This window comes from Talpa occidentalis, unplaced genomic scaffold (genome assembly GCF_014898055.3).
Source record: "Talpa occidentalis isolate TD23 unplaced genomic scaffold, MPIMG_talOcc4v2.1 talOcc4.4, whole genome shotgun sequence".
Lineage (NCBI taxonomy): Eukaryota > Metazoa > Chordata > Mammalia > Eulipotyphla > Talpidae > Talpa > Talpa occidentalis.
This window is the reverse complement of record NW_023604295.1, coordinates 137,480,210-137,505,662: the sequence shown is the minus strand read 5'-3', so window position 1 is coordinate 137,505,662 and position 25,453 is coordinate 137,480,210. Positions and strand designations below refer to the sequence as shown.

The following is a 25,453-nucleotide window of genomic DNA, read 5'->3' as shown; positions in this document are numbered from 1 at the left end:
GCAGATTTTTTTTTTTAATTTCAAGATACATATTTGCTAAGAGAGGAGATTGGAGTTATTAATTTAAAAATATTTTTAGATCTTCAGATTTTCTTATCCATCCTACCTCCTATTGTTATTGAGAGTTGGCTGTATTTTTCTTTTTCTTCACTCCCTGGCCTGATTTAAGAGACAAGCTGGAGTATTCCAGAAGCATCGAACTCACCATTCTGGGTTCATACAGTGCTAAGAGGCCTAGAGCTGAACCATTCCAGGTGACTTGTGGCTCCAGAATTCTGCTTCTATGCTTTTATGACCATTAGTGACTTAGCAGGTGTCACCTAATAGCAAAATATCAGTCTACCTTTACCCTAATTCACTTAGAATATTAGTAGGCAAAGGAAGACACTGAAGTACGCTGTAGGTACAGCGAAATGAGGGAAAATATTTTAATGACTGTTCTATACTTTCTTTCTAATGTAGTCAATTACAAATAATGTCGATTTGGTTAATTTTTTATTCAACTCAAACCTTCAAACTTAAAATAATATGTGAGAGAATTATTTATCCTAAGAGTTATTTTTATTTAGAACTTACCTGTGTGAGCTATACATCATACACGTCTTAGAATGATTTTTGCCAAATTTTTAAAAGAAATCAGGTAATATTTTTTTGTTATTTTTTTCCCTACTCAGTGGAGCACTGTTACTATATGTATTATTTTGGTTTCATTTAAGCCTGGGAAGTAAATTTGTTTTGATGGTATATAAGTAGTGTTTATTGCAAGCACCTGAGATGAGATGTATATAATTGTTCAGTATTGTAAAAAGTCTACTTTTCCATAATTTCTAGTTCTGTACTTAACATTTTGATAGCAAAACATCACTAAAATATTATAAAAATAAGAATACTTACAGCCACAGGGAACAAGATTCTCCAAAGGACATCGTGCATATCACGGATATGGGTAACCAAACTCCACAGCAGCTGCTGGCAGTGGCTCATGGGGTGGGGGAGAACTTCCGCACACGCTGTGGTACGATGATCTGGCACGCTCTTGTTATCTGCATGAAACTGTGATCTCAGCTATATGTAAAGTCTTGATCTTGTGCATGAGCTTGTGTACTTGTGGCGGGTGACCACATTCTAGTAAAGGAATGTGCTACAACTGTTGACATTAGGCTGTATCTCCCCTGCATGTACCAGTTACGTGTGTTGGTTTTATTCCACTAGTAGTATTATAATGAAGTCATTTTACTTACCAGCCCGTAAACTATATTTCTTGTGCTCCATTTGGTATTGTTTTCTTGATATAGTTATTCTTACATTTAGAGTCTGATAAATTGGTAGTGAACATGGGTTAACTGTAATACAAGTTTAATTTGTCTGTGTAAATATATTTTTTAAGTATTTTTATTAATATGATCATTGGGATCAGGTAAAAAGTCTCTTTCTTAAATTATATAAGCACATTTTCCTGTGTTCTAGAGAAAGATATAGTGCATTTAATTTTTTGCACTTTATTAGATTGATCTGGTATAGAATGTGTTTTGAGAAACACTTTAAATATGATCTCCTGCTCGTGTTTTAGATGGAAATGCATAATAAGCAAGATATTTTCGGAATGACATTCTCTTGTTGAGCCAGTTAAAATATAATCCAGGGAATTTGTAGGAGTTCTTCATTATAGAAAGTATCTTCAGATACTTTCAAGAGTTTATATTAAAAATTAAAGAGTTTATATTTCAAGATCAAGAGTTTTTATTGATCTCATGAGTATCTTATTAAATCTTCCTGGCTTTTTGCTCCAATATACAGTTGCAAAATGTTCATTATTGTTACTTCATAGCATGGTAACAGTAATTAAAAGGTACTTTTACTTTTATTCTTAGAGGTAGAAAATACTGATTGGTGCCATCAGAGTGTAGAGATAAACATTTCCCAAATGTATTCTTTGGAATGATTTACTTCATAGGATAACAGACATAGTTAAAGGAGTTACTAGTCTAATATATTTGACCATAATAGGTTATAATTGGCAGATTTACAGAATAAGTTTTTAAAACCTTTAATACTTTGATGCACATTATGAATATCTAGGAGGAGGATGTTGTTCTGTGGTTTATTTAAGTTTATTTGATATGTTGTCCTTTTGTGGGAGGTGAAGTAACATTCTAGGAATCATATTCTGGAATATGCTAGTATCTATTATCTGTAACATAACTGTGTGAATAAATGGATAGACACTAGACTGAATGATTAGAATACCCTGTTGTTCACCAGCAGCTATATGATATTTACCTGTAACCTTCTGTCTTTGTGAAAGTCTATTGATCTACAATTACTTGTCCTCTTTCTTTGGTCTGATAGTATTAGTACAAAAAGAATAAAACTGAGAGTTGAGTTTTGACAGATTGAGAGATTTCACCGTGGTCTAGATTTTGACCATCACCTAACGTGTGAGGGAAAGTATTCAGAAAATAAGAGTAAAGTAACAAACCTAATAGCAATATTGAGCCCAGAAACTTGCTGGTAGACATTGATATAAGTATCCTTGTCAAATAATTTAGAACAGATCACCCATCAGTACATCCTTGATATCTCATTCTCTACACTAACACTTTAAATCTTAACAAAATAAGGGTATTCCCAGTGAAGACTGGCAGGCCACTAAGATGCTTTCTAGTCTGGAAATGTATTGCCTTTGGATATTTTATCCTTAGTTCTATAGACCTGGAAATTTGACTTTATCTCTCCACCAAATCAGTTACTCAAGGAAAAACTTAATTGTCAATAGTAGAATCTAAGCCAGGTAGACAGTAAGATGTGTATCCTTGCGCAATGCCTGATAGCAGAAAAAAAAAAAGATAACTAAATCCCAAACTCATCACTTACAAGCTAACTGGATCTGGGAATACTACTACTGTTCCACTCAGTTTGATGATCTGCTCTCTGCAGTGTCCACTTGTCCCTGCCAACTAGGGTGTTTTGACTTGAAGGAACAGAGAATGTAGCTAATAGTAGCTTCAGCCATAGACTTTTTTTTTTTTTTCCAAAAGGAATCTCAGAGGTGGTTATTCTAGAAACATTTCAGCGATATAGTGATCTCATCATGGGCCCTAGTGTGTTGACTTTATCCTTTCTTTGATAACAAGATGGCTCAAAATATCACATTATGATGTGAAAGTTGATATCATATTATCCTCAACACAAAGAAAAAGAGCAGACAAAGAAGCCCTTCCCTCAAATTCCTTAAGCTCATTAGAAGGAAAAAAAATATTTCCAGGATCCTCAATTTAAATTTCTGCTCATTTCTAATTGAACAGAACAGAATCACGTGAACCCCCCTAGACTAAGAGAGAACAGAACAGAAAGGATTACAAGACAGGCTTTGATGTGCCATGATTTAGCAACCTCAGCCGATATGCTAGAAGCTAATGAAAAGAGTGAAACATCTGCAGCAGTTTTTCCTGGTGAACCATTTACAAAGTTTGCGATTCCACTTTCCTTATTTCTAGGCTCTACTAGTATGGAGAGGCCTTAATACCCAACAGAATATTGCACCAGACACACAATTCAAATTGATTGCAGAGAGTACTTTTTTTTTTTTTTTTTGCCACTTTATAGCTCTTCCCATCCCTGAGTAAACAGGAAAAAAGGGTATGAAGATAGGCAATTATCCTGTGGTTGAGATGATGAAGCCCAGTTACCAGGAGGAGATAGTTACTACATTCAGTGGGGAAAACAGGGAACTATAAGTAGAAGCCAGGAGATGTCTTAGAGTTCTTTCTAATACTACCATAGTTCGTGTTAAAAGTAACTTTTTAAAAAAATCACAGTGATTCTAGATGGTCAGGGTTTAAATCCTGTCACCTTAGACTCCTCAGTCATCTGGAAAGGGTGACTCCATTCCCAGCTTCAAGAGTTGAAAATAGATTATTTCAAGCTAATTATGTTTAATGCCATTCCCCTTGGATCAGTGACATCCATGCAATCCAGTTCTGACCTAAGAAATTGGGGGAGAGGGATGTTTTAGGCTTTCAGTAGAGATAAAGGGATGTAACACTGTGTGTGTGTGTGTGTGTTCACATGTGCAAGTGTGTGCTTCTGGTCAGTAATATATGAGGATGTAATGGTAGAAGCACCTGCAGCCATCTTGCAGCCATGAGAGTTCTTAGCAACACACTGAGAATAGCACATTAGAAAGAAAGAATTGGGTCTATGATGACAGGTGTGAGCTTAACAGTTCTTGGGCCACATTAGTTTGGACCAAACTAATTTGGGGTTATATAATACTAAGCATGAATTATTTTTATAAAAAATAAGCATTGGTAATTTAATTAATTTTATCCTTATTTGCCAATGAGAATTCAATCAGAGTCAAGTGTAGATCTAGGAATTTGGACTAGAGGGAAGAGTAAGGGTACAGTATTTTAATGAAGATATTTTAGCACCACAGTGTCCATAGGACCAAAGCCAAATTGAAAAATGGGAAATGCTAACATGAACAAGATGTTTTCATCTTTGAATTTTGTTGCCAATATAGAAATACACCTAGAGACTTTGCAATTTTGTAATATTTCAAGTACATTTCAAAGAAAAATCTGTTTGCCTTTCATTTTCTTATCATACACGATCTGATCACCTTGACACACCGAGTGCGTCTTTGTCTTATGTGACCACAATATCAGTAAAACCTGACATCACTTTCTGGATTAAAGTTCTCAGCTTTGATGTCACAGGAGATGTCACTCCAAAATATGAGTACTTTATTAGACATCTGAAAGACAGTCTTTCTTCCATTCTTGGATGGCCTCAATTGTATGCCATCTATCAGTTTAATTGTACCTTTTGAAATATGGGAGTGTGAAGGAAGCAGTACACTAAAAGCATTTTTGTAAACCAACTAACTATAGCGCACATTTATCCATAAGATAATGTAATTTTTTTTTCTTTCATATCATAAAATGTTTAGAGGTGCCTTGTTTATAATCAAAGTCTTACGATCTTTGTGAACTACTTTTGGCTATTAGCAGTTAAATATATCATCTGATTGACATGCTGCCTTTTATTATTTGGACTGCTGACTCTGACCTTTGAGAGTTTATACTTTGAGGCATTTCGGAGTATATTGGAATTTTGGCCCATCTCAAGGTTTTGTTGTTGTTGTGTTATTGTCGCTTTTCTCCTTAGTTGAATTATAAAATCCTAAAAAGTTTATAGCTCGTCTTAAAGTCATCCGGAAGCTTTGTAAAGATAGATTCAAACATTTATTCAGTAAATATTAAGTATCTCTGCTTATTATATGACTTTGATCTTGGGCAGATTATTTAACCTCTCTATGCTTTACTTTCTCCATCTTAAAATGGGGCAATAAAAAAAATGGGGTAATAATGGTATACAATGGTAGTATTGTAAAGATTAAGTAAAATAATATGTTAAATGCACGGTACTGCTAAGTGCTCGCCAGCATGTAACTCTAGTTCAACTACAACAGCCTGTGTTCCTAAGAGCCAGGCACCGCTCTGTGTTTTGGGGTTCTTCTTCCTGGGATTGTTGGGAGCCTGGTAGGTAAATACTTGTTCTTCATGAATATGTATTAGTCACACCAACATCTCCTAGCTTAGCCTTTAATTGTATTTCCTTCTATCTGATGAGCAATGTCTTAACATATACAGTAACATTTTGCTTAAATGATACTGTTTAGTTTTACCTTTTTGAGGACATTTTAAGTAATAATTAGGGCTCCAAAGTTATGTTCAAACATGTGTCTTGGTTGAAATAATAGTATGATTAGCCAATACTTTACTGCATGAATAAGTATATACACAGGCTGGCCATGAAACTACCATTCAAATCCCAACTTGCTTCTCTGCTTGTCTATCAAGATTTTAGGGGTGTTTAAATGCTTAACTAAAAATTGTCAAAGCTGATAAAATATCTATAAATGTACCTAGAATCATATGATAAAAGTATAATTTGTATTTGTGAAGGTAAAGTTAGTTATTTAAATATACATTAAATATATATACACATTGAAAATACATTATTTGTAAAAAAAAAAAAGAAAATACATTATTTGTGTGACTTTTTTTTTAATAAAGCAGGATTCTAAATTAACTAGCACTGGCATTCAGATGTGTTATTTTCTCATTGTTTGAATTATTGATCATGCCTTCACCTAATAGTTTAGCTTCTTATTTTGATTAAAATGCTTTCTAATTTATAGACAGATTAAGATAAAAAGGCTTTTCCAAAAAGCTTATGCCTCATCTACCAGCAACTTTTGTCCTTAGTAATTGCAGGAATGATTGTTATGTTTAATTACTAGTAGGTATCATTTAGGAAGTATCTGCACATTCATCTTACCGATCTATGTCACAGTGTGTTTTGGGAACGGGGACTTGAGAACTCACAGTATGACTTTTTCTGTTTGAGTCTCTTAGAACTGACTGAGAAGGACTTTTTATTGTTATTAAAACCTTAAACAATGAAATTAATGTATTTTTGTCTGATGTCATTACTTTTTCTCCTTTGAAAAAGGAGAAAGATCTGACCTACACCTTTCCTCCATTTTCCGGGACTCCACTGGAGGAGATTTTCCATTTTCCTTTCGGTTTTCTCTTTCTTAAATCTTCCTCCATTATTTTGACTTTCCTGTTGACATCTTCCAGCTACAAATAATTTAGGGTATATGTATGACTCTTTTTAGCAACCCCTCTGCATTGTGTACTTTCAATATATCATAAGACCTCCATAAATTGTACTTAGAAGATGAAGTCCTTGCCAACTCAAACAAGGTTTATAAATAAGCAGATTTCACTTCATCTCCCATACTCAAAACTGAACAATATGACTCTTCACTGACCTCCAGATAAAATGCCCTGTTCTGACCATTTCCAGTAACTAACGGTACCAGAGAGAATTGGCTAATGGGATATCGGCGCTTTCTCTTCAGAATTGCCACCGCCCTCCAGTAAACACAGACGCTGTTTACTCTCTACTTCCTAGGGAAGAGACACAACTGAAATCTGCAGATCAGCTTTCAAATTGGCACCACAATAATTTTCACATTTCTTTCCCAATTTTCATTTGTCCCTTTCCTCGGAGTTATAAGGCAGAGAGCCTTCTAGAGCCAAGACACGGACATCTCAGTCAGGAGAAAATACTACTTAGACCTCTTAAGAAATAATCTTTCTACGTAGGATAACTCATCAAACCTGGACATAGTTATTAATGTTAGCATTTCATTCTAGTGACTGATAGGAATAACATTTTAATACTTGTGAGCATTTCACATTACCATGAATAAGAGCAATGTGGGACATTTCTGAAGCGTGCGTTGCAGGTCACTGTCATATGGCCTAGCACCTGACAGGGAGAAAGCTTTGCAAAGCTCAGTGGGTAGGATGATGTGAAATGATGAGCTAACAATCTAGATACTCCGCCTTAAACTTTCCCGTCAAGTATTCTGCATGTGTTTTGCTACAGGTAGAAAGCAAGGTGTTGACATTTTTTATTTGCAGAGTAAATATCCCCAGATGAATTTTACCCATTCATGCTCTGTGTAGGGTTTTTTTTTTTCCCATAACTATAGAACATATGTTCTTTAATGAAATAGGGAGAGTGAGAACTGCTGGGCTACACAAAAATGACTAGGTTTTATACTCTCCTTAGTAACTCTGCAAGCACAGGTTCAGAGCAGGCATGTCAACAGCTGCATTTTTCAAACAAGACAATGGGGGTACTCCCATCTGACCTCTAGAGGGCCGCCCTCGGCCGTACTAATTCTTTTTTACTACCTAGGGAATAAAGTTTCCTGACATATAATGGATCACCTAATCTTGGCATTTCTTGTAGTGTCAACATGTTGCATTTCACTATGGTTTGAAGAATTGTCCTCTTTCAACGACAATATGTAATTGCTTTGTATACCCTTTTCATTCACTTCCATGTAAGAGCCTCTGGGACATTCTTCTGCTGTCTTCATTACGTGCTCCCTCATTGATTCTTATTCACAACCCTTAATCTGTATCTTCAGCCATCATTTTTTTCTTTATATCTTATTATAATTGTCAGCTGCCTACTGTGCCCTTCAGTATATAAATCATCACCGGAAATGCAGTATGTCTAAGACCAAATGCATCACTGTTTCCTTCAAATCAGCTCTGTTTGTTGTTTTCAGTCATATCCTCCTTCATCTAAGCCAGAAGCATCAGTTATCTTCATTTTTCACTTTTCATTTTCTCTTGATTCATGAGCCAGTATTTTGACAAGTGTTGTCATTCTAATTTTGAAATATGTAGCTTATGGATTTTTGTATAATTTTTTTTATAACAGAATTTCCTCTGCATTTCAATTGCTTTTCCATGTTCAAGCCCGGATAGTTATAGTAACCTCCTGTCTACTTTCCCTTCCACTGTTTCTCTTCACATTGTCAAATTTACATTGCAGTCTATCACTTCACATTAAAAAGCCCTCAAATGTTTCCAGTTACATGTAAGGTAGGTAGTGAATGCTTATTTTTCATATCCCTTCATTTAGGTTTTGTTTTACTGTCTTATATCACTGATTTGTTGTATACGTATATTTTTCTTATTTGCCTCATTTTCCGAGATAAACGAAATTTTCTTAGAGTAAAACTCTGCTTTACTTCTCAGTGTCTGTCACTGAATACCTTGCATATAATACCTTGTATGAATATATTTTAAATGAAGATGTAGATGATTTGTTTGTTTATTTTTTAAAGATTTATAAGAGCTGGGGTATAGTACATCCAGAGGCGTGGGAGGGTGAGAGGATTCACCAGAGACAGAGCAGGGAGCAGTACGGGCAGATGGACTAAAAGCACTGCTGAGGGGAGCAGCAGGCAAGATGGGAGAGGTCTGCCATGCCATGTGGGTATCTCCCTGGCTGGCCAGGAATCAAACCAGTGCTGCAGAGGCTGCGGACAGCTTCTCAGTGCTGCATTCTACCTGCTGCACCACCAAGGAGGCCCTAAGTTTATTTATTTATTTTAAAGATTTATTTATTCACACATACAAGAACTGGGATAGAGGCCAGATGTGCAGGAGGATGAGAGGATTCACCAGAGAGAGAGTGGGGAACAGAATAGGCAGACTGACTGAAATACACTTTTGAGGGGAGCAGCGGGTAAGACAGGAGAGGTCTGCGCGCCATGTGGGTAGCTCCCTGGCTGGCCGGGATCACACGCACGCTGCAGAGGCTGTGGACAGCTTCAGAGTGCTGCGCTCAACCACCTGTGCCACCAGGGGAGACCCCCTAAATTTATTTTTGATTTGATATTTTAGAAATTTTTTAAAATAGTATATACATACCTATATGAATATACACACAGACTTACATATATCTAGTTTACCAGTCACTCGATGGGCATTTTCATAATAGGAATTTTTTATGTATCCCTCTGTAACTTTCCTTTAAAACTTTTTCAAAATCCATCTTTGTCCATCGCTCCCTTTCAGCTGACACGAATTTACCTTTATGTATGGAGTCAACTCATTATAATAAGTCTGACATCATCAAGATTTATCTCAAGGTTATATGACAGAAATGTCTCAGGATTATCCCCAAGTGGAGAAAAAAGGAACTATACTATAGTTGTTACAATTCTGTAATTTTAAAAGCTGAACAGAGTAAGTTTTGTATCATTGGGTTAAAATTTATATAATTAAGCAAAGTAGTAATAAATTTGAGGCTTAAGCTTGCTTTGAAACTGTAAAAAAGAATAATAAAAATTGAATCAGGCAAATAACAACAATGAGCAGGGGCACTGGGGAGGCAAACTTTCAAAATAAGTATGTTAAAAATTGTATATATACATGCTTCTAGGAAGAAGTTCTGTAGCTTTCATCAGCTTAAGAGCCTCACTAAAACTACACAGTGTCTGTTTTTACCATGACAAGCCTTTTGGATGCCTTAAAGTCATAATCTTTTTTTCTTTTCTAATTATCTTCTTCTTTGGGCCTAATATCCCTATATTCCTCAACTCTTCCTAGCATAACCAGAATTCTAGATTCTTCACAGTCTTATCATCTCCTGATTTCCTTTATCCAGATAGTTCTAGTTTGTCAACAAGGCATATAAAATGTAACATCCAGAACTGGACTAATTATTCTGTTAATCATGTAGATAATAGTGAGCTACAACCTTTTTCTGGAAACTATATTAATATATACATGATTTCCTTTGTGTGAGAGATTTCCCTGCCCCCCGCCCCCCGTTACACACACATACACACACACACACACAAACACACACTCTCTCTGTCTCTCTTTCTTTCTCTCTCTCTTTCTCTCTGTCACTCTGCTGGGAGTTCTAGTCCTGATTAATGACTAATGTGTTATGTGATCTATGGGCCTGTCCGTCCCATTCTCCAAAACCTTATTAAAAATCAGAAATACTTTTACCATTTATTAAATAAATGTATGCTTATTCAAAAGATCTCATGGCATGGTTTCTTCAGTATTTCACTGCTTGCATAACAAGATAGGAATTCAGAGGGTTGTCAGCTTGCTTACTGAACAATTTAATCTGGTCTGGTGCCTTTTATTTGTATGCCTTTACCCTTCACTTTGATAGCCTTTCCAGTTAACCTTCCCTTCCAGAGGAATTCCAGGTTAGAAACTGATGCCTCCCTTCCTCATAAAACCAATAGAGTTGACTGACTTCAAGCCGTGTGCCCGATTTAGCAGTGGGTTTAAAACTGTATGCGCTTACTCTGTATTTGATTGATTTTTAAGAATTCAAGTTAACTTAGATTTTAAATTCTCAAACCATATATTTCACTGAAAAAGAAATGGCCAACAGTACAGTTTTCCAGTGCCTGCCTGAGAGAAATAGCAATGTGCATTTTTAACTATCATCGAATGATATTAAAATGCCATATATCATGTAACTGGAGAAATATTTCCTCTTTAATGGACCATGGTAGTAGGGGGGTTTATTTTGTATAATTTTTAGAAGTAGATTACAGTGACTTCGACATCTCTTAAATATTGATTTGCACATAGGCATGACAAGCCTATTAAATAATGCTTAATTGACATTCCTTTGTGTTTGAATCACATGGACTGAAATTAAGCACCAGAAATACTTCTGAAATATTGTGATTCTTTTAAATATTATTCTTTTGGAAAAAATAAACCTGTTTAATTTTTTAAGTAGATCAACTAAATATACAGTCAACTCTCGATTATTCACGCGACTGGAGGAAAGGATGGAAGAAGCATTCCCATTTCTCTCGTTCCTGCCCCCTCAGACAACTGCTGATCTCATTCCAAACAAAATTTTTGGCTTTCCATCTTGATCACGTTACATTGTGTCCAGGATGCAGTTGAGTGGAGTGGACGAAAAAGTTTCATATTATCACATTCTGTTCTTTATTAATACATTTTTAAAATCAGTGCATGGCTATTGTACTATTAAAATTCACACAAGAATTTGATAGCATTGCTATTAGGCTATTGTGCTGGTGGCTCATACGATTAGTTTTATATAAAAAAACTTACCTTTGAATTACAATTTACAGACAATTACAACTTTTCAAAAGCATTACCGCATGGTACCAAATTGCTTTAAAAAATTTTAATATAAAAATTTTATGAGTTTTATCTTGAAGAGTTTTATAAAAATTCTTCCAACTTTTTGAATTCTTGATATATATATTTCTCAGTACTGTGTAAGTGTTTGTAAAGGGAAGAAATGCTGAAGGAATTTATGTGTAAAAACAATATGTTGCGTGTATATAATACGTCATTTTCTCTACCAATTAGCAGCACACACTGTGCTATTATCCAGACATGAGCATTCATGGGAATGCATGTATCTGGATAACAGTGAGTTGAAATAAATATACCTGCCTTTTATTTCAATAACTGCACATTCAAATCCACATAAGGCATTTATTTGAATGTGGCCTCCATATACATGAGGGAGCATTGGTTTCAGTGTTTTGATTTTTTTGTTGTTGTTGATGTTTTGTTGTTTTTGATTTAAATCTAAAGTAGGTACAAACTTATGGTAATGCTTCTCTGGAAAACTGTGCATGCAGAGAAAAGGAAATTCAAAGATAAATCCTATGAAAAACATTGAAATTGCTTTGTCTTATGATGCTTTGCCTCTGTGTGTATTGGAGCTAAATTCTTATAGAATGTAGCAATGCTTAAAGCCAAAGTGTATACAGCCCATAAATCAGCTTGGAACTGTGCCTACTTTATTTTAAATTAATAATTTAATTCTTTTTCTTTTTCAGAATGAAAGTATTAAGCTTTCATTTGGAGAATCTTTCTTTTTTTTTTTTTTCCAAGAAACCATTTCCTTGAAAAATGTATTAGAACATATAGCTAAACTTTAAGCAATCATTAGCAGTGGAAGTGTTTGTTTCAGGGCTTATTTTAAAATCGATGTAATAGTCTCTCCTCTTCTTCACCCCATTTAGACCATATTCCTGTATAGTTAGTTTTAACTGACGTGAGCCAGATAATTGAATTAGGATTTCTTTAGGAATCTAACTTTGAATTTCCTACTTTTCATTGCATGGAAACTATCAACCACAAATAATTTTCAGTGTAAGTTCTAGCTTGTATTTTGCATGGTTAAAGCTATTAAAAGTCTATTAATGCCAAAAAAAATTTATAGCTATTGTTCCACTGTTGCCTTCAACTTTCAGTGTTGAAGTTATAAATAAAGACTGGTTTTATTTATATGGATTTGTCTTCTTCTCTTAGGGAGTGAACTACTTTATGGCCAAGGGTATCCTCGATGATTCACCAAAGGAAATAGCAAAGTTTATCTTCTGTACAAGAACACTAAATTGGAAAAAACTGAGGATCTATCTTGATGAAAGGTAAAAAAAAAAATTAAGTTTTCATCAGAAATGAATTAAGTAATGCTTTTAATGAATATTTTATTTTGTTTTACTTTAAAAAACTGTATCACATAACAGTCACCTAGCTGCAAAATTGAGTAAAGACAGGGTAGAGATTTGTATATATTTCAAAGCATTTGTTTTGCAAGCTTTACTTACTGATGCGATAGTTGCCATTGTAGAAGTTAAAAAAAAGCCCATGCACACTTGCAAACTGGAAGCCCAGCATCTTTGTAATAGCAAGCCCAGATGTTTAAACAACTTAAAGTTCTGAATTCTGAAACTGTCCATGTAAAAATCATATAGAGGGGCCCTCCCTGGTGGCACAAGGGGTTAAGATGCAGCACTATGAAGCTATCCGCAGCCTCTGCAACACGAGTTTGATCCCTGTCCAGGGAGGTGACCCACATGACACAGCAGTCCTCTCCTGACTTATATGCTGCTCCCCTCAGCAGTGTATTTCAGTAGATCTGCCTATTCTGCTCCCCACTCTGTCTCTGGTGAATCTTCTCACCCCCCACACCTCTGGCCTATACCCCAGTTCTTATATGCATAAATAAATAAATCTTAAAAAAATATATAGAAAAACTGTACAAATCATAGACATACAAGGTATACATATATTGAATATTTGCATGTAGATGCTACACAAAAGTCATTTACAAGCTTATAGGATTAGCTGATGTGATAATAAATAAAGTATTTTTATCCAAAAAATGACTTTTTCTTAATCACTTCTTAAAAGAGAGAAAAGTTAACCAGATCTGTATTTTTTTTTTTTCTTTTTCTACTAGGAGAGACGTCTTGGATGACCTTGTAACCTTGCATAATTTTAGAAATCAATTCTTACCCAATGCACTGAGAGAATTTTTTCGTCACATCCATGCCCCTGAAGAGCGTGGGGAGTATCTTGAAACTCTAATAACAAAGTTCTCACATAGATTCTGTGCTTGTAACCCTGATTTAATGAGAGAACTTGGCCTTAGTCCTGGTAAGAAAATAATGAATTTTTTTCTACCTCCCTCCCCCTAACTTCACCCACCATCACCAGGTAAAACAGTATATGAGGGATTTTCCTCACTAAAGGGAAAAATGCTTCAAGTAACTGCAAATACTTATACTTGTTTTACTGCTTGTAGCAGTGATAGCTTTAGTTTGTCACAGATATTAGTTTTATATAGTAATATGAACTCAACTGTATAAATTCTTTAAAATTATTCTTGTTTGAGCACTGACCTATCTTACTAGCCTAATTTTGAAAGCTTTGAATAATCCACATATTGCATAGGTGACATACTGAATTTTTCTACTACAGTGTATTTTTAGTACAATTAGTTTTCACTGTGTGTGGATATATGATAGAGCCTGTGTGACCTATGAATTGCTTTCATGTGATAGTTTTATTTATCACTTCATATCAAAAGTTTTGTGTTTATCTTGTAAGCTATTGTGCTAAAAATTAATTAGAGAGTATAAAACATTCACTTATATGAAATTTTTGGGTATGCTTTTGTAAGACAATGTTTAATTTTGCTTTATTCAGGCTAGAATTTTGAAATATAAAAATATATAAATGAAAAATAAAACATCATAGTAACAGGCATTAAATAATCATATCAAGTAGCAGTGGCATCATTCAGTGTGTTACTCTTTTAATAGTAAACATCAACTATTGCCCTGAGCTTATATAAAAAAGAAAATGTTTTGTTGCCAAATGCTCAGATTCATCTATCTTTTCCTCTAAAGATATGACTTTGAGATTAATATGTAAATTCTAGACCTTTAAAATGTGTGTCTCAAATGAGAATATTAATTGAATAGTCTCATAAGTTATTTACATTTTATTTTCTATACCAAGTTAATGCATTTTCTTGTCATTAGAGATACTTTCAACTTAATGTTTTACAAAAGGATATGTAAATAAATATCACTTTTCTTTAGAGGCGGGAAATATATTAACAGTACAAATGCATTTTATGGGAGGGTGAATGGGAATATCATGTTTGAAAGCAAGGGTGAAAATAAAGCCAAATCTGAAATTTTTATATTTAGAGTTTTCACTGTAAACTACTAAATTATTCTCAAGTTCTGATTTGGAGAAAATGCTAACTGAATTAGTGTTTGGAATCATCAACTGTACTTGTTTTCCAGACTGAGGAGGTGCCCTAGACCCAGAACTTTCAGTGCTAAAAGTGGAGGAGGCCCAGGCAAAGTCAGATGAGCTGGTCATCTTATGTTTAGCTTATAACCTTGAGATCTTAAAATTATGAACACTTGGCACTATATCATGCCTGCGCGACCACAAAACTCCCCGTAACTTGAATTGTTTCTTTTTCCTTCCAGATGCTGTCTATGTGCTGTGCTACTCTTTAATTCTACTTTCCATTGACCTCACTAGCCCTCATGTGAAGAATAAAATGTCAAAAAGAGAATTTATTCGAAATACCCGACGTGCTGCTCAAAACATTAGTGAAGATTTTGTAGGACACCTTTATGACAACATCTACCTTATTGGCCACGTGGCTGCATAAGAGCACAATTGCTAGGACTTCAACTTTTAACTTCAAACTAAAGCTACCAAGGACTGACTTAGCAGATATGGGGGTTACATTAGTGCTGGGCATTCTAGCCTCTGTGTACAATCAAGCTGGAGTGTACAACTTTTTTCTCTTTCTCTGCTTTATTTTTTAATAATTTCCTTGGGGAACTAAAGAATTTTGTAGAATTTTTCTTCCATTTGCTCATCATGTTTTGCACAAAGCAGAGCCACTGTCTGACACAGCTATTTAAGAATGTTAAACTGACATTATGCTCTAAAAAATGGGATATGTGTGTGTTAGATTTGCCTGAAAAACTTTATTCATTTCTATTCTTTTTTAAAATACCATGTAATGTATACATATTTAACTAAAGAGATTTATAATCATAATTATTTTATTGTAAATATTTTGACTAAAGTCTTTCCTTTTTCTCTCAAACTGACTTCTGAAATTTATTTGATTCTGATCTGTGATTATTGTCTTTGGAAAAGCTGAACGTGACTTCACATGGAAGCCAATACCAGCTTCTCTTTCCTTTGAACTTTGAAAGGAGTATTAATTTGTTACTACTGACTATGCAAAACTTGCATTTATTTTTATATAATCACTTGAATTTTTCATTTTTAAAACTGTGTAGTTAAATCTCAGTAAGTTATTTAAACCACTTAAGATAGCAAACTTAAATCTAAGATTTACAAATATAATAATATAGTGTTATTAGAACTCTAGTAAACCTTTGGTTATATCTGAAATAGTCAAACTTCATTATCCTGCTAATCTTGATAATTTCTGTTCAGAATCTGTTGAGAAGAAAATACTGAGAATGATAGTATGCATTCACTCATTCATTCTTTCACTCATTCATTCAGTATTCTCCAGGGTTTTCCATGTGCTAAGCACTGTGCCAGATCCTAGTGATATGATACATGGACTCTGCCTTCATAGCTCTTCGGGCCATGAGCAGAAGCACTGCTTCATGGACAGCAAACCTATGCAGTATATCTTAATTAACATTTACATAATAAATAAAACACTTAGCATTGGAGTGGTAAGAATTACATTTACATGGTAATTCCAAAGTTGCCTGGAAATACCTCCAACTAAAAGCATCAATATTGGAATGAAAAGCTAGGTGATAGGTCGCTCAGCTAGCTTTGAAGGAAGGCCTTGGGGTAGAAGTTTTGCTAGCGGTGTGGAATCCTAGCTTCCTCCAGATTTGGCTGTAAGTCTAGTGTTTACTACAACTAGAATGATGTGCTACAGACTTCAAAGAAAACAAGGCAATCAAACAACTTTTGAAAGTTAAAGGGACTTTTGGACTAGTAGTAAACAATTTCTAAGTTTGTGAAATACATAATTTTGGCATGTTCATAATTTTGAATTCTATGGCAAAATAATTCTAATGATTTTCAAAACTAATTATTAAGTTTCAAAGGACAGTCTTTTAAATATTAATATATTAAACACTTAATATATTAAATTTTCCAATGAGTAGTATCTTTTCTTTGTTGTCTTTTCTTTGTTTTCTTTCATCTCCATCTCTCTATCATTTGGTTCTCTGTGCTTCTATATTTATCTTTAACTGTCTTTTTTCTTAGTATCCTAATTTTATTTCCCAATTTTTTTTCCTGTTTTTTTCTTACTTTTTTTTCGGTTCTATTTTTCCACCCTGACCAGATTATAAATGTAGTTTGGCAGTATTTTGTTTTTCAGTATTTTCTTAATGTAAATTCCTGAATATATAAAAAAATTAGTTTCCATATAATACTGTATACCCATCACCTAGATTCTACAATGAAAATTTTACTGCATACACTTTTCCTGCATTTATTCATCTGCTATCCATCAATCAACCCATCTTGGTGTTTAAATATAGGCCAAAATAAGTCTCATACATCATTATACTTCATTCCTAAAGACTTCAACTTGCACATCATTAGCTAGAGATTTTTTTTTTGCTTTTTTATTTTCAAATAAAATGTTCATTTAATGGAATGTGCAAATCTTAAGTGTCCTCATCTGTGGCTTTCACAAATGCATAGCCATGTGTAAACCAAACTCATATCTAGATTTGCAACTTCATATAGCCTATCAACAGCTAAGATTGTACTCCAAATAAAATATAAACCTTGTGACTATATTGGCGTGTTTATCCATTCACCATCTGTTACCCTATTAGTTGTCATATATATTATATATAGCATTTATATAAACTCTAATATGATTTGCTTTGAATAGTTATATACTGTTTATATTTCAAATAAATTCTAAAAAATACCCTTTCATATTTATCCACATTATCAATTCTTTTTTTTAATTTATTTATTATGCATGGAAGAACTGGAATGTAGGCTCAAGGAGCAGGGTGTGAGAAGATTCACCAGAGACAGAGTGGAGAGCAGAACAGGCAGATGTACTGAAATACACTGCTGAGGGGAGCAGAGGGTAAGACAGGAGAGGTCTTCGCCATGTGTGTTAGTTCACCGGCTGGGATAGAACTCAGGCCTTAGTGGTATCTCGCACTGAGACTTAACCCCTACACCACCAGGGAGGCCCCCACACTATCAATTCTAATGCTCTTACTACTTCCACAACATCCAAGTTTCATGTTAGCATCATTTATTTCAGCCTGAAAACACAGACATCTGTTAACTTCAGGTTTGCTGGCAATTACCACAGTTATATATGAAAAATATATTTTTTTTTCCTTTTTGAAGACTATTTTAGCTGAGTGTATAATTCGATGGTGATAGTTTCCCTCTCCCCACCATCCATCATGCTACTTTAAAGTTACTGTTCACTGTCTTCTGACCTTCATTTTTCTGATAAAAAAGTATTCACAATTTTTCCCCTATGTATAAAAATCTCATTTTCTGACACTTCCTCTATCTTGTTAAATATTTTCTCAGCTTTATTGCCTCTTCATTACAATATGCTAGACCTTTTGATGTTCCCTCACAGATTAATGAAGCTCTGTTGAGTGTTTTTCTAATCTTTTTTTCTTTATTTGGGTTATTTCTCTATAGTTCGGTTCACTGAGTCTTCGGTAGTCTTTCTCCTTTTAAGGTCATTCAATAGAGTGTTTTCTTTCAATTTCATACTGTATTTTTAGGTTCTAGAAATTCCATTTCATGCTTATAATTTTTATTTCTTTGCCTTTTCATTCATCACAAGCATATTTTCCTTTACAACTTGAACATAGTTGTTATAGCTGCTTTCAAATCATCTGCTCATTTCAATATTTAGATCATCTACAGTCTTTTGAGAATATATTTTCCTGTACCTTCATATGTTAGTAATTTAGATTTTGTCCTAGTCATAGTAAATAAAATGTAGAAGCCCAAGATTCTGATATGTTTCTCCAAAGACTTCTTTTCACACTGGTAGTTAACTTGACAACCCCAGTTGCAGAATCTGGCTCCCTACAGCTCAAATTTCAGTTGAGTTCTTTATGTGGCTGCTGAACTTGGAAACTTGCCCCCGCGCGTGCCTGCTTCATAAACCACCCAGAGTTTAGGGCACTCTCTGGTACTTTCCTTGCCATTATTCCCCTCTTCAAATGCCAGCCAGCTTGTCCCCAACTCTGTCCTGTGGTTCTCCAAGTCAGTAAAATTACAGGGCAGCCTGTCTCTTCTCCCAAGTGTTCCCTGTAGGGTCACCTGATTTTGGATCATTTGTCATTATTTTCAGATTGTCGGTATTTACATTTTGTCCAGAGTTTGTGGTTTTGTCTGTTGGAAGGTTGGTCTGACAGAGCTCCATCACCATGGCTCGAAGTGGAACCCACTCCAATTGGGCTATGTTGCTTCCTATACTTACTATATAAGGATTTATTCATGGTTATTTTGTAAACTAGGTGAGTAGAAATTTTAATATTTTCTATCTATGAAGAAACCTTAAACCTTAATGATAAATGTTTACCAAATTAGCAATTCAGTGTTTCCCAGTGGGGATCCTGGATTTTGCCCGTTAGACGTCAACACCATCCGTTAGTCATCATGACATACAAATAATGTCCCCACATAGTTCCAAGTGTCTGCTGGGGAGGAATTTCCCCTAACTTGGAGAACTAGTGGATTATTTTTTTTTTTTTCAGATATAACAAATTTGTTTTCCTAAAGCACAAATTCCTGATGATGAATCAGTTTCAGTTCTTTCAGTGTCTTCTTTCTGCAGAAGTAAGTATAGTCTCCTTAGCAAGGCATGTAAGACCCTTCACAACCTGACTTCAGCTTACCTTGAAAACCTTATTTCCAACATGGATCCTCAAATGTGGTCTGGTCTGTCTGCCTTTTGCAAGCTGTTCTTTCTTTCTGTGATAGTCTTCTCCCCTCTCTACCTAAAGTTCCCCTATTCATCATTTATGATCCACCTCAAATGTAATTTTTTCCTCAAAGCTTTCAAAGAATGTCTTTTCTACATGCCAACACCATTATCAGAATGGGATTTTGTTAAGGTCAAGGACTGTTCCCAGCCTGTCAGATTCCATTATGAAGCCTGAGGTAGGCGAGTGGCAGAGGATTTAGAGAAAAGGAATGAAAATTGATAGTGATTATAGAGAAATATTTCTAAAATGATTTCTATTGTAAAAGGTAGCTACTAGACAAAGCAACCAGTGGAGAGAAGCGGAAAAGATAATATTCTCAATGTTTGGGTATGCGTTTTTGAAAGTATCAGACTATTGATGAGCTACAGCGGAGAATGAGACAGCACTGAAAAAAAAAAAAAAAGCAGTGGATATGTATGTTTGAGGACATATTACTATTTAAAGTATATTATACAGTATATTATACAAAGTGAAAAATGAGGGAGGGGGGAAGCATCTAATGAGTATGTTGAGTAAAAAAAAAAAAAAGACAACATTTTAGGTTTTGAGAGAGAAAAAAGGCCAGAAAAAGAAGACTTATTAAATCTGTGAAAGGACCGGAGAAGAATGGTAACCCGAAACTAGGGGAGAAGTTTCCGGAGCTTTGCATTTGCTGCAGCTCACGTCAACAGCTTCTTCCCTTCTTGAGTCTACCTTTTCCATTTGGGGCTCAGTTCTCTGAAGTTAGAAAACCACAGTAGCGCTAATGGCTTTGATGTTGTCTCTCACCAAATACACCCTCACCGACTGTGGCATCTGAGCTCTGTGGAAACCTGCAGGAGGTGGATCCCCTGCAACCCCTCCTGTGCACACCTTCCTTCTCTACCTACCAGGCTGACTGCCGTTTTATTGCCCAAATACACCACAGCAGCCGGGAACTGCCAGTGAGTTCTTCGTACTCTCAATCACCAATTATGTTTCCTAAGCTACAGGTCATCCTTTTTAAGAAAAGAAAGGAAAGGGAGAAGATGCATGGAGCTTCCAAATTCATCAACAGGTTTATCCTAAGTACACTCTCTAATCTTAATGAACCCTGTAGTTTCATCCTTCTGATCATTTGCTTTATTCTTTCTTCTGGAAAGCTCATAGCCTTCTCCGTGTTTACAAGTTGAAAAGTTATTTAGCCTTTTAAATTCTCTCAGACTCTTTTTCCCTCCAGAACACCTTTCTCAGTTTTTTTCAGGTGGAAATTGTGTTCTTTTATCTCTCTTAGTAACTAACACAGGTGTTAGCTCAGAGCAGTTTCTCAGTAAATACAACTGAATTCTTTGAATCTCTAATTGGGTTTCTACATAAGAATGAAAGAGGATGGCCTTACTGTTTCTAAAAAATGTATCTAGGGCTTTCAGGCATACAAATTTTATCAGATGGAATATTTTAAAATGAACTTGTAAAAATTATTAATACAGTCCCAACCAGTAAATTCATCTCCCTGGAACTTTTCATTTTAAATATTTGGACCAATCACTGCTGCCTTAGGATTGTTTATCTTTTTGATTTTAAGGGTGTAAGTCATCGATTTTATTATTTCTCTATATTTTTGACATTGTTATTAACATGGTGCTTTGATGAGAGTAAGTTCATTCAGAAGGCTTAGTATTTAAAATAATAAACTGCTTATTCTAATTGGGGTCTGTTTTCCTGTATTTAAAATGAACATTTTCTTAAATATCACTCTAACATCTTCAGTTTCTTTACAAGCATTCGTAGGTGAATATGTGCACTCTGAGGCCACACTAATGGACTCATCCAAAATAGGGGAAAGTCAGTATGGACACCCTTAATCATGTCATTGTTTTTAATTGAAAAAAAGCTGAAAACCACTGGAATACACTGAACTTGAGGCTTTTCTAACACATAACCAATAAGCATTTGAGTATATGCTATATACCAGACACTGTACTAAGCACTAGTCAAGTAAACTAAAACACATCTTCATAATATATTACTATGAAATGATGTTTATGAATAACATGGAAAAGTTATAAGTAATAATATTAAAAAGGAAATGAAATTATGCATATATGTTTGTGTATACACACATTATAATAACTATGTAAGACAAAGCAAAAACCCATGAATGGAAAGAAAAGACTGGAATAAAATATAGCAAAAAATTATGGAGACTGCATTTTTTTTCATATTTTGTCTTCCCAATTATTAAAGATCAGGTGTATCAGATAGGACACAATTAATTCCACTCAGAATATTTCTAAGTATTTTTATTCCAAAGTTGTTTTATTTTCAAAAGACACTTGGTTGATCTGTTAAATCATACCTGGACAAATGTTTTGTTTTCAAGCTTAGAAAAGATGGTTGTTTTATTTTATTTTTGTCTCATTGAATTAAAGGCCAAAGAGAGAGAGATACCAAGTCTTTACTGAGGAAATTTTCATTTGTTTGGGGGCGGGGAGGGAAAGACTTTTTTCTTAGCCAAGTTGGACAGGCAAGGTTGGATTTAATTTAAAATGATTAATGAGATTATGTCAGGCTCCTTGACTTCACCACCACTGCAGTTTGTCAGCACAACAACCTGGGAAGCCGGGTCGCCACTCTGTCGCCCAGACCCCTCCCTGGGGAACATGTTAACTGGAGCACAAGTGGCAGGGACACATCAATGGCATCGTCTCTTGGTTACTGACAGTTTGAAACTTGGGATCAGAAATGTGTATGTTTTGGGAACCCCTATTCCTAAGATGCTGTTTTCAGTGTCTGCCAGTGGTTAATCACTTTTTACATATTTCAGTTGTTGACATTTTCTACAGAAAACTTTGAAGACAAAATCATTACTAGTGTCCCTCCTCCCGAATTTATTTTATCTTTATCCTTTGTCTCTAATTAATTTTAAAAATGAAAACAGACAAAGATCAAGGATTCCAGGACCCTGGGTTACTTTCTTTTTGTTTGTTTGTTTTTACTTAAAGAATCAGGTGAAGCTTTTTTTTTAGAGAAAATTTTTTTCCCTTTGAAAAACAGTTAACGATTAGCTTGACCTAATTTTACAATCAACTGTTTAGATTAAACTACAAGGTTATGTGTGATCTGAATTATTTGTGAATTTACTGCTTATTTGTGAATTTAAACTTAAAAATAGTCAATGATGTGATTTAACCAAATTGCTGTTATTAGGTGGTCAATGCAATAGGTACTTTCGATTTGGTGTTTGTTTAACCACATAAGAAAGCAATACCAACAATTACCATCTTATTTTAAAACCGGCCCAAGGCAGCTCAGACAAAAGGAATTGCTTTCAACAAAAGCATAGAGAAGGTCCTGAGGTGATGACTGACATCCAAGGAACAACTGTAGAGTTTAACATTCTTAATGGTTGTCGATTTTGATCACAACAAAAGAATAGAGTATTTTCAAGCCACACGATTTCAGAGTAGCCTCTGCTGAGCTGCTTGAACTGACCCTCCCTGAGAGTGACCTTCTGCCAGAGCTCGACTTCCAGCTTCCAGTGAGTCACCTGTGCTTGAGGGGGAGGTGGGGGGAAGACAGAGGAGGCCAAAGAAGTGGGTCAAAGCTGTTGCTCTTACTGAGAACAAGCAAGCAGCCACCTAGTCAGTCTCTTCCAAAGCCGGTGTCATTTCAATCCTGAGTCCCTCAGAGATGTGTATCAGTAGAAGCTGCCTGCTCTGCTCCCCACTCTGTCTCTGGTGAATCCTCTCACCCCCTGCGCCTCTGGCCTGTACCCCAGTTTTTGTATGCATAAATAAATAAACAAACAAACAAAATACATCTTTAAAAAAAAAGGCATCAAGAAAGGAACGCTCCCAGGTACATTCTGTATATTATTAACCTTAATATACACCAGAAGAAACTGTTTTAAAGGATCTTTCATTAAAAAAATAGTATTTTAGACAAAGAAGAGTGAGCGATTAATACTGACTGAATGTGGTTTCAATCGGTGTATTCCTGGGTGGTGGGAAATAGCATGATCAAAGGCATAGAGACATGAAAGTGCATGAGGGTCTTAAATAGTGGAACATTAGCTGGAATTGGAGAGTAAGGTGTACAAGAAATGATTTAATACAAGAAAGAACAGGAAAATATAAGTTGGAGAAAAAGTGTGCTACAAGAGTAACTTATTTCTGTAGGTATTTGGAGATTTTAATGAAGAAATGTGCCATTTCTGATTGGTGATTTAGGAAGATCTTTCCAAAGTCAATCTAAAATGTAAAATGCAACAGATTCCAGTATAAGGGAATCTGTGATGAGAATATGGAAATCATGCAAATGAAAAAATGAGGGAAATCTAAATATTATCAGTATTGTTACTGAAAGTGGAAATGACAAAGGAAAGATTTGAGACATTTTCCAAGTAAATCATCCTGGCAAACTGCTACTGGCTGTTGGACATAGAGGTCAAGGAGTTAAAAATCATTCCAAATAGTGGGAAGAAGATAAGCCACTATAGAGAAAGGAAACACAAGTGAAGGACAAGTTTCCTTGGCTTGGGTGTATGGTGGTAAGGAGAGAGAAGATATGAGCAACAGAGAATAAGTTGTTTGGGTCAGTTAAGTTTAAAGTACAAATGGCAGTGACTCGGGGAAGTTGAAACTGGGAATATTGTTTAATGAGAAAATAGTTTCTTTTGTGATAATGGAAAAATTAAGACATGGATAGTGCTTATGGCTGCACAACATTGTGAACGTGTTACAGGGCAGGGAGAGGGGCAGCCCAGACCCCGCAAACCTGCCTATTCTAAATGGGTTCTGCCATCAGCAGCATCAACACAAAACATATGAGACTTTAATGGGAAGAAACTTCAATACAACTAGGAAACAATACAGGAAAGGCAAAGAGTCTAGTTTCTAAATCAAGCACCCAAAGTTACCCGTCCCCTCGTGGGTTAAACATCATCCAAAGAGCACTGGCCCAGAGCAAGGCCCCAAAGCCTGCCACAAGTCCAAAGCACCTTCCAATGGGGACCCACAGAAAAGGGTCAGAAACAACCAGACAAGCCCAGAAGGAAAAGAGTAAAATCAACATCAAGATAAAAGCTGCCATGGTCACCTCCCCACGGGTCTCACCCACATCTGTGTCACCCCGTCCACGACCAAAAGACAAGCGCAGTTTCTTCACGTGTCTCTTGGCCCCATGTGCCTCCTCCAGGTCTCCTTCTGGCTCTGCATCCTGCTTCCTTCCTTCCTCAGTCTCCTCTGCAGCTTCCTCTCTACCTGCTCAGCTCCACCCTCCATTTGGGTGGGGCAGGGAACCTGGAACCTCCCCCTTTCCTGGGGACCACCCTGTTATAAACGGACTCAGTGTCACTGAATTGTACAACAATCCTTACGTGCTACTCCTCTGAGCCAGTGTTGTACACCTTACCTCAATAAAAAATAAAGCAATTTAAAAAAAATTAAGTGCTGAGAGAAATGCAAGAATGATTTGCTATGATAAAAATGCATCAAAATTGCAAATAAATATCTGTTGAATGAACATATTGATATTGGCAAGTTTTCTCACTCCGGATATCAAAAAATCCCAAAGTACTTTAATAACACGCTTTGGACTGACAAAGGTGTCAGCTGATTTCAATTTAAAGATTCTTTCACAATATAATTTAAAAAGCAGACAACCAAGGTATTGGTTATTTAGCAGTTTCCTCTTCTCAGTCCACATCCTTACCAGGACATGAGGTGCTTGCTTTCCTTATCAAATATTCTCCTTTTC

The 25,453-nt window shown here is 35.5% G+C and overlaps 1 protein-coding gene across 2 annotated transcripts in view; it reads left to right on the top strand.

Moving 5' to 3' along the window:
• The window catches only part of FBXO8 (F-box protein 8), a 36,780-nt gene extending 20,639 nt beyond the window's left edge, over window positions 1-16,141 (top strand). For both annotated transcript variants that reach the window (XM_037526448.2, XM_054701046.1), the window contains 3 exons: window positions 12,729-12,847; window positions 13,663-13,859; window positions 15,212-16,141. In XM_037526448.2, the coding sequence (XP_037382345.1) occupies window positions 12,729-12,847; window positions 13,663-13,859; window positions 15,212-15,399 (504 nt within the window). In that variant the 3' untranslated portion in view covers window positions 15,400-16,141. The remainder of the gene's footprint in view (window positions 1-12,728; window positions 12,848-13,662; window positions 13,860-15,211) is intronic.
• The last annotated feature ends 9,312 nt before the right edge of the window (window positions 16,142-25,453 follow it).